Raw genomic sequence first — 16,786 nt, forward strand, 5'->3', positions numbered from 1 at the left:
TTAAACCAGGACGAAGCAAGTGGCTCGTGTTCTCCTGAGCGCCGTATAGTTCCACAGTGCTCCATAGCCCAGGGGTGTAGGTCACCTTCGTCCTCACGGCCCCACACGGCCAGACGCCACATGCTGAACAAGGAACAATCATCAGAAGATCCTCGTGGTTGTCACACCAGGTGAGTTGATTGTCATTTGCTTCCTTGGGAAACCGGGCCAAGCCCCAAAACCGCAAGTGGTTCGACCGGGTGCCTCTCTGACGCTTCGTTTCATTTGCCTCAGCCTCCAACTGGGCTCCCCTGAAACGCCTGTAGGTAAGCAAAAGACGCCTCCAGTGACTCCTTGGGAGGCCTTCAAGGCCCCCCAAGTGCCTCAGGACCCCCCACAAAGCCGCACTGAGCCACCGCCAAAAGACACACTGCTAAGGCTGGCGCAAGGAGGGCTCACGGGGTATCCTTCCCAGACAGTCATAAACTAGGCGCAGGCAAAGGCCATGAAGTTTTATGTTGAATCGTACGCTGAACTCGTAGGAGGGTTTTGTGTGTCTCAGCTTCTCTGTAGAGGCGACAGCATTACTTTTTCGGAGTTTCAGGAGGCATCTACGTCGCTGTGTTGGATTCAGCAGATGAAGACATACCGGCCAGTCTCGGGCTCCTCTCGCTCTTTTCCCGAACCCCTAGTCTAATACTACGAAATGGAAAGCTCGAAGCCACAAACGCTAGTTGGCAGGAAAAAAACTCAAATCCTTGCCCTGCTACTAAAGTTCCTTTCTAGCTTCATGGACAGCTCATCCTCGGCCTGTCAGCCCATAATTGTCTGTCTGTATACCTAACGAAGGTTAAGAAGGGGAACAGAACCCCCGGTGAGCAGTTTCATCACTCATTACAGGCATTCAAGTCCGGCGGAACCGCATCGGTGATGTGTTACAGCAGTCAAGCCTAAGGCAACACCGCGTGGGGGGGCGGTGGCACGAGGATTTTCGTTGGTTGTAGGGAGGCAGGGGACAAGGAAACTGGGAGAGGGAGCTGGGGAGGAGTGGGCGAGGCGTCGAAAACAGGTTCAGTGTAGGATTCTATAACGGCATGGGTGTGGGGGTGGGGGTGCGCGTGGGGGTGGTTGGCGGCCTGGTGTATGGCTTCGCATATGGCTTTGTCTCTTTTTTTCTGTCGCCTTTTTCTTTTACAGGCTTCCAGTTTATCTCCGAAGGCACGGCCGAACATGATAACAGCGGCGAAAAGGCACAACACAGCCTGGGCAGCAGCTAGCTGCACGAGACTGGCCACGCCTAACTTGTTTCCCAAGGCGCGAGCCCACTGCTTGACGTCCACAAGCCTCTTCAGCTGCGCCACCAGAGGAGTATCCGAGTGTGCCCGGTTGCTGTAGTTGATGGTGTACGTCTCCTGAGCTGCAGACCAGGCTATGAATGCCACGAATGCCGACGCCCCAAACAGCCCCATCAGCACAACCAAACGCCAACGCCCAAAACAGCCAAAGTTCAAACTCAGCAAACAAATGAAGGACAAAAGGGCAGACGGTACCCCAAAAATAGGAGGCGCCATGCCGCCGATCGCACCCTGCAGCAGCAGGAAGCTCACTGCCCAAGACACGATTATAGCAAAACAAGTCCTGAAAAACACACAAATCCTAAATCCTAGATTGCGAACCCGAACCCCTTGCAACCAAACAGCAAACAGCAATGCAACAGGAGATTATACCAGACTCTGCTAGCCCTGCACTTGTTGTGGTTTGTACATGGCTGAGGAGTGACCAGCAAGGGAGGATTTGTTTGTAACTTCAAGTGCAGCTAGGCTAGGGTTCCGAGTAGGTTTTGACTACTCGCTGGTGTATGTTGGGGTGCGCGTACACCGTAGCTCCGACCGCAGTGTCGTGGCAAGTGGCTCTGGATGCTCGACAGCTCGCCCCCGTAGCAGCTGCCAACATAATGCCTGCAGCTCGGATCATTGGTTCGTGGGTCTTCGCAAAGAGAAGGGTCCCGTAGTTGAACGGGGCAAGGAAGGCAGCGACACTAGCGGTGCGCCACCCTGATTGAGCCACTGCCCACCCGGACAACCAGGCGCCGCAGGTGGCAGCTGTTGCGAGACAGATGAAGGCCTGCACGATGCTTAAGCCTCGCATTACACGTGCCCATTTGCAGCAGCCCAGGACGACTGCAACTGCTGTTGCACCCGTAGCAAGCAAACAAAATATCAGCAGCAACCATGCAAACACATACGCGCAGCACCAGGCATAAGTCTTCGGGTCTCGCTGCAACAAGTATATGTAAATAGCAGGGAGTTCCGGGTCAATTAAACTGGGCTGCAGCCCGTGGAGGCGTTTTCCGTTGCTCGCAGCAGCCAGCAGCAGAAAGGCGGCCCCAAGCTGCAGGCCCAACGATGCAGACACCAGCCCCAGAGGCGGGAGACAGGGCAGGAGGCGGCAAGACCACTGCCTATTGGAAGCTTCTGTGGAGAGCTCCGAATCCACAGAGTATAGCGGATACGCTACGGAGAAGGCGCATGGGTCAAGAACCTCGTCGGGGTCTGCGTAGGTAACCCCAACGTCGCCCCGCCAGGTCACATCAGGGGGGAGAATCATGGGGCTTTACAGAGGCTTGCGGCCTTGCATGCTGTTGATGCTGCTCCCGGTTTGCCCCTTCCAGCCGCACCTCCTGCCCAGCAGGCTCTCAGCTGGCAAGGAAAACAACAGCTGCCGCATGCCGCCCGACGCCGGGAGACTGTCCCTGCTGCCCCTGCTGGCTTGCTGTGCCTGTGGTGTGTTATAACGGCTCACATCTCTGTTCCAGATGGTAGTATGAGAGACTTTCTTCTGGTAGCTATTGAATTGAATGTACCTAAACCTCGGCGGCTTGACACCGACACAGGACGGCAACTGTTGTTCTCTCTACGACAGAGTTTAGGTATCTCATACAGAGCGACAGATTAAGTAAGGGGCTGAGCCTCCTGCACACTATCTGCTTCTGGCGAAGACCTCACTACTCGTAGCTTGTGTTTTGCTTCGTCTATCTGTCTTCCTCTCTTTATGCCTCGTTTCACGTGTCGTCGTCTTTGTTGTGCTTAGCTGTCTCGGTGGAACGGGCACCGCCTATGCGCCGGAAAGGCGGCAGAGCCCGCTAGGTCAACAGTAGCGGACGAGCGGCAAACCCCTGCAAACCGAAATGAAGTTCTGTCTCCTCCATTAAATCTTACTTACTTCTCTATCCTACCTACTTTTTTCTATGGAGACACACCTAGAAACACTCGTGCAGGAACAGCGTGCCAGGCTGGGGTTGGGCTGCATGCGGCGCCGCCGCAGGTGGCAAGTTTGAAATCGGAGCGTTAGTACCTGCGAATAATTAATCTGAATAAAAAATGAAACCTTCCAATTGGATTCTTTTCACTCTATCGTTCGCAACAGTCCAGCTGGAGGGCCTAGGCGGGATCTAGGGCCCGCGGCACCCGCAGCCCCTCTACCAGTTGTAGTCCCGGTAGAACTGTCTCGTTGTCTCTCTACCTACTAAGCCTCTCATGTGGCATATGCATAAGAAGTCCCCCTTCTAGTGGTATATTTAGGGGTCAAGGGCCTAGGGACTAGCGTTTCAGGAGAGCAGTACAGGGTGACCTGTGAGCACCTAGTAGAGGATTGTTCAGCCTTCAGGGGTACGACATAGTGTGACTACAGTGCGACCTGCGTGATGGCGGCGCGCCCTGGAGATGGAGCCGTGCTGCTCCTCTTCCCCGAAATACTTCGGCAGAAAAAGGTAGCCAAATCTGCCCGCCTGCTGCACGGACACCTGACGAACACGAGAACAACTACACACGGCACACAATAGAAAAGCACAAGGCGCACACATGCACATTCTATTGTACATGAGTTAACGTACTTCACTTGATGTGGAAGAAAATACGGAACCATCGGAAAACCGTTTGACCTTCCACCGGGCTCAGGGGAGGGAGACGCACATATTTCTGTCTATCAGTACATAATCTTCACACATTTGTACACATGTACGCATAGCTATATATATATATATATATATATATATATATATATATATATATATATATACATGTGTAGATACAGATATATGTGTACTGATAAGCTTCCGTGCATACGCATAAAGGGAGAGTGGGAAGGGACAGTAAAGTGAAGCTGGCGCGGGCTGCGGCTCTCCAGCGCAACGGCCCCAGACCCCAGCCCTAAGTCGTTAAAATCAATAGCAGGGGGTGTGGACGCGTTGTTAGGGGCCGGACGTGGAAGAGTTGTTGCTGGACACGTGCTACGACATCATAAAGACAAAGACATTCGCCTTCACGGAGGTACAGCCCTTGCGAGCGAGCCTGGCCTGCAGACTACGGGTTCCCCTTACAACTTGGAGGCCTGCAGTCTAGAATCCCCTCAACAAGTGCAAGAAAACATTCTCTGATTTTTCATAATATTTTATTACAGGCCCTACGTCGCATTAGGGGAAACTAAGCCGTCCATACATATGCATCTACATACGCATACATATGCATACATATGTAGAGGGTTCAGGGTTTTGTGGCTCTGAATGGCACAGGAAGAAGCAAAAGAGGCCCTTCCAGAGACACCCGAGGGGTGGAGCCGCGCCGAGTTCATTGAGGAGCTCACACGCGGTCTCTCAACGGTCATTCTAGTGCAGCATCCACTGGGCAAGACCCGCAAGCGATTGGCTGAGTCACTCGCATCAGCAGCTGCTGCCACAGCAGCTGCTGCAGCAGCAGCAGCTGAACCAGCAGCTGAGCCAGCAGCTGAAGCAGCTGAGCCAGCAGCTGAAGCAGCTGATGAAGCGGCTGCCGAGACATCAGAGGAGGCAACTACTGAAACAGCCGATTCAGCATCAGCTGACGCTCCTGCTGCTGCTTCTGAGGAGGAAGATGAAACAGGCCTGGTTGAAGCGTGAGGCTCACAGTGCGGGGAGGGGTGTTGCCAACATTGGCCGTTTTGTATCGTGCACAGAGAAGCGGCGAAGACAGGGCAGAGAGAGACACAGAGTACCGAACATACAAAGACGAATAGGCAGACAGAAACAGAGAGCGGCAAACAACCGGGACACAGAGGGACAGAGAACACATAACGGAGAGAGGCGGAGATTAAAGACACAGAACAACGCATTTGGAAAAGAAAAGGCAAAATGTGTTCAACCCAGATGAAAGTGAACAAGCAAAAACAGCAATATAATGTCTGCTGTCCTCTGTCTGCCCATAGGTTCCGCAAGGCCTTCTGCATGGGGACCTCCACAAGGCAGCAGTTTTACCTCAGCGATTCCGGCTGGACATTCGAGCGAGACGTTCTTTTCTTTTACCCTTCGGGTCAGGCTTCCGAGCCTACAACAGTGGCTGCTGTTGCTGCTGCTGCAGCAGCTGCTGCTGTATAGGACTGCTGCTGCCGCTGGTGCTGCCTAAGATGGCTGCTGCTGTTGCTTCTGCAGCAGCTGCTGCCTTAACGGCGGTTGTTGCTGCTGCGTCTTGCACAGTAGAGTCTCATGGCCATATTTGCGTTGCTGTTGCTCTTGCTGTTGTTGGTGTTGCTCCAGTGAAATCATCCGAGGTTGAGCGCTCAGTGCTGCTTCTGAAGCCTGACGTAACTGCTGCTGCTGCCGCAGCAGAAGCTCGAGGGGAGTCATGTCCCGAGCGGGCTGTGGAGATCTTGCTGCTGGAGGAGGGCCTAACGATTTTGGCCTCCGTTGAATTTCAGCTTCACAAGCAAGACGTTGAAAAGCTTTTCCCCAGTCGCATCGGGAAGGTATATACTCCCTGCAACTTCTTGCAGCCGCAGTCCCACTCGTGTAGGGGCATGTATGTCCCCTAGGCCAAAAGTACAAAGACCGCTGGAAGCCCCATGGCACCTTTTCGGGGGCCTCTAGGCAGCCTGAAAGATCACTAGTTGGAGCCCCACCTCCCCAGCAGCAAATTGTGAGGGCCCCTTAGGGCCCGTGTATGTCCCCTAGGTACATGTGGCAGTTTTAGGGCCCTTAAGGGCCTGGAGACAAGTTTATAGGGGCCCGTTAAATTTGCAAGAAGCCTTGAGAATGCTTGGCGTGGCTGTAGTCAATCCGTGGATTAGTGCACGGCTCCACTGCTTTGCACGCCCTGCTCCTGCTGTTACTGCTGCTGCTGTTGCTGCTGCTGCTGCTGCTGCTGAGGGTCATGAAAACCAATGTCGATGGTGCTGTAGCACCAGCAAATGACAGTAGATGAACGTTCTTGACATGCGAACGTTTGAGCTTGCAGCCGGACTACCCCGAGATGGAAGCCTTCCTGTGCGAAGCTTCGGGCTGCAGTGAGTCCAACAGTGCACCAACCCAGCAGCTAGCAGAAGTAGCAACAGCAGGGCAAACAGCAACTGCTGCTCCGGGTGTTGCTACGGCATGGCTCTGGCAAAGTGTAAATTGCTAGGGTCTAAATGGCTTCCACTGCACTCAAGCCTTTGGGCTTTTCATTCCATTCAATCACCTTTGTTCATAATTAGCCTCAGCAGCAGCACTCGCAGGAGCAACGCCAGCAGCAGCATAGGCAGCAGCTGGGATGACTGTTCTGTGTGGGTTTCGTTAGAGGCCATTGCGGTTGAAGGCTACGATGCCCTTCGCCGCCTGAGGCAGCTGTGTGGGCCCGCGGATCCCGCGAGAGCGGCCGTACTGCGGCCGTCCAGCCTGCGCGCTCTGTGCGGGACATCTCTCCTCCGAAATGGCTTCGTAAGCAGTAGCAACAGCAGCGGCAGCAGCGACAGCAGCAACACCTGCTGCAGCGGGGCTCTTGCTACAGTGAAGATGCTGACACACACAGCATCTGAACGCGGCCATTCAAGGAGTTGTTGCTGATGACCCCCACCGCGTCTCTGCTACTAATGGTGCTGCCCCTACTGCTGTGGTGACCCCTGCTGCTGGTGCTGCTGCTGCAGCACGCCCCCAAGACCAGAGGCGAGGCCGCGCGTTTCTTAGAGCTGCTGTTTGGAAGTCCACCCCACCCACAACCCCTTATCCGCGCCCAACGCACCTTTGCTGTCTTTTTGGTGAGGGAGCTAGCGCTGCTGCCGCTGCAAAAGCAACAGCAGCAACAGACGCTGCAACAGAGGACGCAGCAGGGACAGCAGCAGAGATGCCTGCATCAACAGCCCGAACAAAAGCAACAGGAAATTCGCAGGCTGCTAAAGCAGAGGGGCTTTTACGTCCTTTGGGAGAAAGTTATCAAGCTAGACAAGGAGACGGTCAGCCTCCTTTGCCAGGTGAGGCACTTCGACAGCTGCTGCTGCTGCTAGTGCCAATGCTGCAGCTGCTGTTGCAGGTAGGTGCAACTGACAGCGTATGCAACTGCCTCATATCCTTCAGGAGTGGCAGGACCGGCCTGACTACCAGTCCCTTACCACCTCCCTTGAGGGCCAAGAGGCTTGGGCTTTGCTCCTGGCTCGCACGGGCGCCCCGCGGGTGTTTGCGGACCTTCTTGGGCCCCATTGTCCCATGCCCTTCGGCGCTGCTGCTGTAGCTGCAACAGCAACAGCAGCAGCAGCGGCCACAGCAGCAGCAGCAGCAGCCAATACCTTGAGCTCTAGAAGTGACGGCAACAACAACAGCGAAGAGATTGTAGCAGCTCGGCTGCGCGCGGAAAGGGCAGCAGCAACGGCAGCCGCCGCAGCAGCAATTGTGGGAATGCCGCGGCCAGGCAGCCTATGTGGAATGGCTCGCCGATGTGTTGGCTTCGCAGCAGCAAGCGATCAGGAAGCAGCATCACTTGCTACTGCATGCTCGGCGCGGCAGTTACCGCTGCTTCTGCTTCCGCAGGCAGCAGACACAGCAGCTTCGTATCTTTTAGAGGCCGGAGCCACAGCTCAAGGCCCCCTAGCGTATGCGCCGCCCAAGAGCTCCTTTATGCGACTGCTGCTGTTCCTTGTGCTGTTGCGAAAAATGTTTCTGCTGTTGCTCCTTCTGGATGCCACTACAACTACTATTGCCATTGCTTCTGCTGTTGTTGCCCCTGCTGCTGCAGCTGTTTCTGCTGCGACAGTTGCTGCTGCGGCGGGCGATGCTGCTGCTGGCGTCGCTTGTTCGAGGTGCAGATATTGTTATTTCGGCTGCTGTCTTGGGTGTGCAGACTGGAAGATTGGCGCGAAGGCCGGGAAGGGCCTCAGACCCTCGAATCGCTGCTTCTCAAGTGCGTTGGCATCGCATATGCTGGTTCTGAGCTTCGCCTCCCTCTCCTTTTGCAGCTGTTGTCATGGCTGCTGCAACTGTAGCCTTCACCAGACAGCCTTGCGCCCGACCTGCTGCTGCTTGTGTCGATGCTCTTTGTTTCTTTTTGCTGCAGGTGCCTGAAGGCCTTGTGCAAGCAGGACCCACGCCCGGAAGGTCTGGAGGCGATTGCCTGGATAGGAAGGTGGCTGGCCGATGAAGTTAAAAGAGACAGACAGTCAAAGCATGCGGTTGCTGCCTCAGCTCAGCTCGCCAGTAGTAAGCGCCATCACCTGCACCGAAGGCTTTGGCTTTAATGGCTTATTTTAGGCTTTAGTTTGAAAGATTCGGTTGGGGAGCAGGGATTTAGGCTGAAGAAGTTGCCTTGAAGATCTCCCGAAAAAAAAACTGTTTCTTCTGCTCCAATTTTTGCTGGTAACTCTGCTTCCACTGCTGCTACTGGCGTATGGTTGCTCAGGGGTGCGCCCTGGTGAGGATGGGAAGGCTGAAGCAACTTCGGAAGCGCTACAACAGCAGCAGCAGAACACGGAAGAACAGCAGCAGGCACACCCGCGTCGCCGAAAGCTGCGACTGGAGAGCAGCACAAAGGGATTCCGTGTGGTTCTGTTCGTGGGTAATGAGCAGCAGCTGCGGCAGCAGCAGCAGCAGCAGCAGGAGCAGCGACCTGGAACAGCTGTAACACCCATCCTATCCGTGGGTACGTTTTCAGTGGGGTGCAATTTTTCAGGTGCCGGGCAAGCAACGCAACGTTATACATTTCGTCTCAACTGACACTTCGTATATCTTTAGAATGGCCTAAGGTGTATAAACGTGCACATTTTCTTGGCTCTCTGCGGTGGTCGTACAGCTGAGATGCTGCAGGAGGCTGCAACCAACGAGGAACCCGCGAAGGCTTTGCGGTCTCTTCTGATGTCCAAGCTGTCCCAGCGGAAGAACAGCAGCATTTGCACAAGCAACAACAGCGGCGCCATTATTCTTTCAATAGAACAGGAATTGGGGAGCTCAGACTGGCAGCTCTTGACTGCGGCACTACCCGAAGTGCAGCCGTTAACTGTGATTCCTCAAGGTGCGATCCCCTATGCGCTGAAGAGCAACTGCAGAAACAATCGCAGCGACAGAAACAGCAACAGCAGCAACCGCAGCACTTTCAGCAACACAAGTACCTCTTTAGGTAACTGCTGCGTTCTGCAGGGGTCTCCGTCTCCGGTGGAGCTGCCGCTGCAGCCCTGGAGAGCGCAAGGGCCACAGGCCGGGTACGGGGTTGTTGAAACTCAACACCATACACCCTAAAACCTTGGCAGAAACATTAACTACTTCTTCAGGACACCTAGCTGGCTCATGGTTAAGTAATTCAACAGATCATCAGCCTAGGGTCAAGATCATAGGGTTTAGGGCGTGGAGTCTAGAGTGTGTTTTTGCTGCTGCGCAGTTAATCAACCATTGCTGTAGCGCAAACGCTTCTGCTGCTGTTACTGCTGCTCTGCGGCCTTCCGTGGTGTTCGTATTTGCTGACCCTGGGTTGCCGCTGGAGCCGCTGCTGCAACGGATGTGCTGCTGCCTCGGCCTCGCCCACATTGATATGGACAAGGTTTCTGCAGCAGCAGCTGCTGCTGCTGCTCCTGCCAAGAGTGGCACTGCTGCTGCTGCTGCCATGCAGAAGAGCCTGCATGCTCCCATACCGGCTGCTGTAGCATGCCCAGCCCTCCTCGACAGAATAGCGGAACTCCAGGAAGAAGGCACGAGTTCAAACACTAAACGCTAAACCCTGAACAGTAGTCCTAAAAAACGTGACTGCAATCGAACTTGAAGGATCGTTCCCGTGTAGGGTGAAAGGCGAAGATGCTGGATCCCTTTGTCAACAGAATGCGAAACGGCGGGGGTTTTGGGTCGATGGCTTAGGATTCGTTGTTATAGCTTCACGGTCGTGGGCTGCAAGTTTTTGCCCTCAGGGTACTTGGGCTTTATGGTGTCGAACTTCCCACGCAGCACTTTGCAAATCGACTTCGTGGAAGAGATGGTGAGCAGAATGTGAACAGAATTACACAAATAGTATAATACAAGCCCATGTGATGCACCTGCAGCATCTGGGAAAGGCCTCGGGAGGGCCTCTTACTAAGTTCGCGGAAGCTCTGTTGGGGGGCCGAGAAACGCTCGTTACCGACTCTTAGAGTCCTTGGGGCGTTCTTAGATGATGAGTTGGGTGCCCCTACTTCCTCTGGAGAGGCACTCTAATGTCTGCTGTCCTTAAGGTTGTGATTTGGGGTTTGCTTTCTCTGTTCGTTGTTAAGACGGTTGGGGTTCGCTCATCTCCGTTGTTGTGCATGGGGAGTAGACGGGAGGACAGGCCTTGGCGCGCCGTTTCCTTGCGCTTTCGTCTAGTTTGTTTCATGCCTGCTAGCGCTATAATTGCTGCTGCTTCTGTTGTTCTTGCTGTTGTTGCTGTTGGTGCGCTTGTGTGGGTTCAGCTCCAGTGCCGTGTCTCTGCACTGGTGCTGTCTTGCTCGAGCGGTTTCTCCAAACTGCTGCCTCTGGGATGCTGTGAGGTGAACAGCATATCTTTGCTCGAGCGACGCCGGGCGGCCGACCGCGGGAAGGAGGCAGTGGAGGCGCTGAAGGCTCTTGAGGCAAGACAATATCCCGGTTCCCTCTGCATACTTAACACCAAAAACTCTTCGATCCCCAGTTGCCTGTGACCCTTCGTTGTTGCAGAATCGGGGTCTTCTCCACACCGCGGATTTGTCTGCCCTACAACACGAAGGCCTTGCTGCTGCTCCAAAACTGCTGCAGCAGCTGCTGCAACAAGGGGCAGCGAAACAGCTACAGGCTCGCGTGCTGCTGCTTCACGGCCCGCCTCGAGCTACTGCAGCAGCAGCGGCAGCAGCGAAGGATGTGCTGCCGGCTGTTGTTGTTGCAGATGCAGAAGCACTCCTTTCCCTAGAGCACCAACAACAGCAGCGCCAGCAGGAGGAGCAGCAAGAGAGCAGCAGCTGCTGCTACTGTGGTGATGCAAATGCAAGCTGCGAGTGTCTCAGTGACGTGAGCATCTCACGCAACAACATTTCAGCTAGCCGCTGCAGCAGCAAGAAGTTCTGCTTGGCGTTGCTACAGCAACAACAGACCCCCCTAAGCGGCTGTGGTGGTTCAGCGTTTCTCCCTTGCTATGAGTGCCCTGTCAATGCACCAGAGCTTGTCTCCCTGCTGCTTGTCTGCTGTGCTGCTGCATGCATGGACGTCAAATCTGTTCAGGCCGGCTTGCTGCTGTCCCGTGCACTTAACAAGCTCGCCTGGCTGCGGGGGGCCCCCCTACTGGCGGTGCGGCTCCCCCCGTCCCTTTTGGGGGCCGCTGCAGCTCAGCAGCTGGCGACGAATTGCAGCGTCTGCCGTCTGCTGCATCTTCTGCCCGTCACAGGCAAACCCAAAACCCTAAACCCTAAACCTTTCCCCGACTCTCAGTTTATTTGTGAAGTCACCAATTCAACACGTTGTACAGAGCAAAGGGCTTAGGGTCGCCACTTGAGCATTAAGCCTCTGCGGATTAATGAAGCGGTTTCAGGACCCTGGCTCTAGACTTGGGGATGCAGGGTTTATGGTTTACAGGCAGGGTTTGTGGCTGCAGCTGCCGACCAAGTCCCGGAAGAAGAAGAAGGCCTTGCAGTAGTTGATGCAGAGCCCCCCAGTGCTGCTCTACTGCATTTTGCCGCAGAGGTAACTCGAGCACACAGCTATCTGCATTCTAGCTGCCGGCTAGACATGATTTTGCTTCTTAGTTGTCTTGGTTAGTTCTCCGCCAGCTCTCCATTAGTTAGTTGATATCTGCGCCGTCTGCTACCTACGGGGTAGCTGCTGGTTGCTAGTTATCTGTGAGCCACCTGCTGGGTAGCTTCTGGCTAGCCGTTGGCTGGCATGGGAACGGGTACCTAACTGTGTGTTCTGTGCTGGTTAACTGCTGGCAAGCTGTAGCTGCCTCTTTTCCTGCTTCAGGGCAAGGCTAAACGCATTTTACTTGTTGGAGACGACGATCCCGTGAGACTGCGTGAGGAGCTATCGAGGTGATCAAGCCACAATATGATATGCTCTATGCTCTTTTGGCTTCTGTTGTTGCGGCTGCCGCTGCACCTGCAATAACAGTTGTTAGTCTACTGCTACTCACGTTGTTGGGGCAGCTGTTGCTGCTCTTGCTTTAGCTGGACCTCCGGTGTCCATTGCTCTCTTGCTTGTGTCCTCGTCGGCGCCTAAGGAAGAGAGTGCCGTTGTTTCGTCTCTGCCAACGCTGCGTGCACTGCATACATTGCACGCAAGAAATGCAGCAACTGGTTTTATGTACGTCTGCATGTCCTGCTGGATTTGCTGCAGTGTCTTGCGATGTGAGGTGGCAGCGCTGGTGGCCCCCAAAGGCCTCGCCACTGTCGCCCTCGGGAAGGCAGTGGCCGAAACGCTGGGCATGAGACTCATTCCGGACTTCGGTGTGCAGCAGCACTGCACGCAGACGGTGCAACAGCAGCTGCCGAACCAGCGAAAACCAGCTTCAGCCTCAGCAGCTGCTGCTGAGAGCAGACCAGCGCAGTCTGCTGCTGCTGCAGCTGACTGCGCTGGCCTGGCGCCTTCCGTCTTCTGGCTGCGCCCCAAAAACATTGAGCTGAATTCCGTGTGCTGAATTCGTCTGCAGAGCAGTACGTTAAACAGCAGCGGCAGCGACAGCAAGAACAAGGGACTGCTGTTACAGAAGAAGCCGCAACAGCTAAAGGAACAGGAGGTCTGTCTAAAGCGATTCAACAAGCCAAGGGCAAACTAAGGGCCCCCGCAGTTGTCGCAGAGGCTCTCAGGGCCCTGCGGAGGCCGCAAGGCGCAGGCATCGGAAGTGGGGTGCTGCTGCTCGATATGCTCGACAGCGCTGAGTTGGTACGCCAGTGCAGCAGTAGCAGCAAGCGAAGCAACAGCAGTACTTGAAGCAGCAGCCCGGAACCTATGATAATGAATGCAGCATTATCATAGGTTGCTATGCCGGCTTGAGTCATTCAGTGACGTTTTGGGGCTCTAGGTCTCAGAGATGTGTTGCAGGCTGAGGAGCTCGAGAGTCGGCAGCTTCCTCTGACGCGCGTCATTATTCTGGAGGCTCCCCAGGAGGTAAGAATGTCCTAGCAGTGTGCAAAATACGCTAACTGTTAGGGTGTGGTCATGACAGCTAGCCAGGCCTAACCACGGCTAGCCGCAATATACCACAACTGTCTCGAGACCTCCAGCGCTCCAAACAGTATACCGTAAACGGAAGCAGAGAAAGAGCAATAAGGAGCGGCAGACAAGCACAGACGGCGACAGACACTAGCGATTGGAATCCAAGAAGTTGCGCAGTAGTGTATGCTCCAGCTTTTAGGGTTTAGGCGTTCGTGTTTGTGGTTGCAGACGCTTGAGGCGGCAGCGGGAGATGGCGGAGAGGCGGAGGCTGAAGATGCTAATGATGAAGAGGGAGAGTCACGACTCGTGATGGAGAAGAAGATAAGGGGTCAGGAGCTACGGTTTAGGGTTTAGGGTGTAGGAATTCAGGCATAGAATGCAGGGCTGCATGCAACCGGTTTCATGAACAACAAGCTGTCTTTCATAGCTACAGCTTTAGGGTTGCACCTTAAGGGTTGAGGGCTGAATATCTGCGTTCATGGTTGACGGTTTACCTTGTGTGGAATTGCTCCTGCGCTACATCTTAGACCAAATTGCAAACATTTACAAGGACCGCTGCGTGCGCATACACCTGAGTGCTGCCGCTGCTGCTGCTGCTCTGGCGCCCCCACCGACGGGCAGCAGCGAAGAAGACGATGAAGGACCAACTCCTGCCGAACTAGCAGCAGCCGAAGCGAAGGCGGCAGCAGAAGCAGCAAAAGAAATCGCTGCTGCTCTCAGGAAACCCGCGGCATTCATCTTAGCAGACGGCTTGCTGTCGACTGAAGCAGCAGCGGCTGTCCGGCAGGGCCTTGCATTAGGTTTCACCAACAAACTATTCGTCGTAGACAGAAAACATTTAGGTCAGTATGAACTCTAAGCTCTCAACCTAAACCCTTACCCTAAACCTTCACCCTAAACCTCACACCGCAGCACGACATCGGTCTTAAATGCTTTGGCCCCAGCTGCAACTCCCTTTCCTCTCGTACGAAGGCTCCCAACTATAGGGACTAGGGCTAGGGATTTACGCTTCAGTGTTTGCTGGCGTCGCCTCTTTGTTTACGTTGCGACACAGAGCTGGTGGGGCGCTCGCTTTTCTACTTTACCCTTCCCGCCTGCAGCCGTGACAACAGCAGGGACAATTTATCTCTTAACCCCAAACTCTATCCCCATACCCCAAGTCTGCGGGAGCAGGGGGCTTACAACTGGGGATGGTATAGGGCTTATGGTCTACGGGTCAGTTGGGCCCACTGGGGCCGTCTGCGGTGTCCATGCAGGGGCCCTCTCTGCCTCTTCCACTCTTCGCATCGTCGGTCGCAGGCCTCCGTTTGGTGCTCGCTGGCTTCCCAGCTCCGGTGAGCCGTTTCTCACCGCGCTTAAACCTCCGTTTCAGGCGCTAAACCATAGCACCTAGAACATCACCTTCCAACTGTGCAAAACCCTCAGAGGCAACAGCACAAGTCTCCTCCCTCTTGTATTCGCAGTGGCCGGCTGACCGACGGGCGGAACTCCACGCTCAAATTCAGCGACTCCGCCAGCTCTGTGACATTAAAGGTAAGGCCTATACAGACGGCCCAATCTTTTCAACCTGAACAAAGCCCCTAGAAGCCCCATAAAGCCCCCAGGGGCCCCTCCTGTGCTTGTGGCCCAACGCCCCTCTCTGAGGGGCCCAAGGAACCCTCAGGCCACTCATCAGGAGCCCCTCAAAACTCAAACACGCAGATCTGAGGCTAAAGGGAATATTCATTCGCTGCATAATCGAGATCAAGATTGAAGGACAATACAGCTTCATTTACGATCCACGCTGCCGCTGCTGCTGCTGCTGCTGCGACTGCTGCTGCTCAGGAATAATAATAGTGCGACCCTCGACGGCACACACCGCCCCTCCAGCGGTAGGCCCTGCGGCTGTTCTGGGGGCACCTGATGCCTCAGTCGTTCCAGCCGTGCAACCTTGGCTACGAATGCGTCAGTTGCACTCCTGCAGATCCAACCTAAAAATGCACTCAACAAAACCCCCCATTTTTCATTTGCTGCACTGCGCTGCGCGTCACTCGCTGGGCTGCAGATCGCCGCCGTCGAACTCGCCACCGCCGCCCAAATATGGAAAATCAAAACTGCTGAACTCCAAATCGAGGTACACAGCGGCTTCTCATGCTGCTGCTGCTGCTCCTGTTGCTACCGCTGCTGCCACTACTGTTGTTGCTGGGCCTGCACGGGTGCTTCTGCATTTGGGATAAGAGCCTTTCCTGGCAGTATATTCAGCTCACATGTGGCCTGCTTCACCAAAGAAGTTTCAAGGTCCCTATACACTCTGGCAGGTTGAACGTACAGAGCTTGCCTTCCGTGCCTCTTGCTGTTTAGGAGGCCTGCACAGCTACGGAGCTGTTCCCGAAGATCGACCAGCTGCTGCAGCAGCTGCAGCAGCCGCGCGAACTGTCACCTCTCGAGGAGCTGCAGCTCAATCCTCCTGCCCCTGAACCGTTGGAGAAGGAGGGCTCAGAAAGCGAAGAGGAGGAAGAAGAGACATAAACGCATGCATACACCGAGGTTTCCCATCGGTATCAACATGAATGCATGCACTGTTCACCACCTAACACGGATACATGCAAAGAGAGTGCATGCATCCCCTCTGGGCCCTGGGATGTCTTCGGGTGCTCTTTTGGGGCTGCCGAAAGGCACTTCGTGCGTGGCTGCACAAGGCCTCATAAGGTCCAGGGCCAATTCTTCTTCTGCAGAGGAATATATCACTTTGTATGCTCTTGTTTGTGATTGGCCTTACTTGCGTGCAGCAGTGTGTTCGCATGCGCGTATCTCCAGAGGGCTGAAACAGGAGCCTATTGCATGCAACTGGCAGCTGTATCAAAATGGACCTGCATGCAGGTATGGTAAGGCACTTTCATCTGCGGGAATCCCCTTCGGATGCCGGGGGCAAACACGCTGGTGCTGAGCCTCTGAAAGATGCACGGGCAAAACATGCACCTCTACACTCAGACAAAGCAATCTGCACGCAGCCCTGGCTAGCACGGACGGGGACGCGGCTACCTGCCGAAAGGCTGGTGGATAGCCAGCGTCTAAATGGCCATAACGCTGCCCCCACCCAACGTACCAGAAGACAGGTACCTAGGGTGTTTGTACTACATTGCCGTCGAGCAAACGTAAACTCAGGCATATCGCGGTTGCGGGTTCACCGTTGGAGTGGAGCCCGAAATGCTTTCAATGCATGCAAGGAAAAACCACACATATTCCGGGGTTATAATTCCTCTGTACCTATTTATGTAGGGTTTAGGGTGTAGTCCGATGTGCAAAAACAAAAATCATGGGGGCGGCGGTGCCAGCCCTAGGGGCCAGCATCGAGATAAGTCGAAATACCGGCAGCAAAACACGAAGTTCAGTATAAAAGTAACACAAATAAACACAACACTGAAATAAAATTAGAGGTAC

The 16,786-nt window shown here is 54.6% G+C and overlaps 2 protein-coding genes across 2 annotated transcripts; one reads left to right on the plus strand and one right to left on the minus strand.

The window, feature by feature from the left end:
* Positions 1 to 929: 929 nt before the first annotated feature.
* EMH_0005690 (uncharacterized protein) lies at positions 930 to 2,586 on the minus strand (the record flags this gene model as incomplete). The annotated part of the gene is made up of 2 exons (XM_038022031.1): positions 930 to 1,617; positions 1,856 to 2,586. 2 exons carry the CDS (start codon positions 2,584 to 2,586, stop codon positions 930 to 932), a joined length of 1,419 nt encoding a protein of 472 aa, XP_037877885.1.
* A 1,954-nt stretch (positions 2,587 to 4,540) lies between these two features.
* EMH_0005800 (nucleoside diphosphate kinase, putative) lies at positions 4,541 to 15,874 on the plus strand (the record flags this gene model as incomplete). Its single annotated transcript, XM_038022032.1, has 27 exons — positions 4,541 to 4,908; positions 5,218 to 5,321; positions 5,486 to 5,754; positions 6,243 to 6,291; positions 6,564 to 6,703; positions 6,910 to 7,233; positions 7,337 to 7,899; positions 8,097 to 8,156; positions 8,310 to 8,452; positions 8,652 to 8,891; positions 9,042 to 9,260; positions 9,386 to 9,447; positions 9,624 to 9,936; positions 10,144 to 10,211; positions 10,660 to 10,737; positions 10,904 to 11,230; positions 11,792 to 11,899; positions 12,176 to 12,243; positions 12,548 to 12,657; positions 12,861 to 13,093; positions 13,253 to 13,318; positions 13,595 to 13,694; positions 13,894 to 14,208; positions 14,421 to 14,700; positions 14,830 to 14,899; positions 15,411 to 15,479; positions 15,707 to 15,874. 27 exons carry the CDS (start codon positions 4,541 to 4,543, stop codon positions 15,872 to 15,874), a joined length of 4,914 nt encoding a protein of 1,637 aa, XP_037877886.1.
* Between the last annotated feature and the right edge of the window lie 912 nt (positions 15,875 to 16,786).

The sequence above is a fragment of the Eimeria mitis genome, genomic scaffold (assembly GCF_000499745.2).
Source record: "Eimeria mitis Houghton genomic scaffold, Emh_scaff10, whole genome shotgun sequence".
Lineage (NCBI taxonomy): Eukaryota > Apicomplexa > Conoidasida > Eucoccidiorida > Eimeriidae > Eimeria > Eimeria mitis.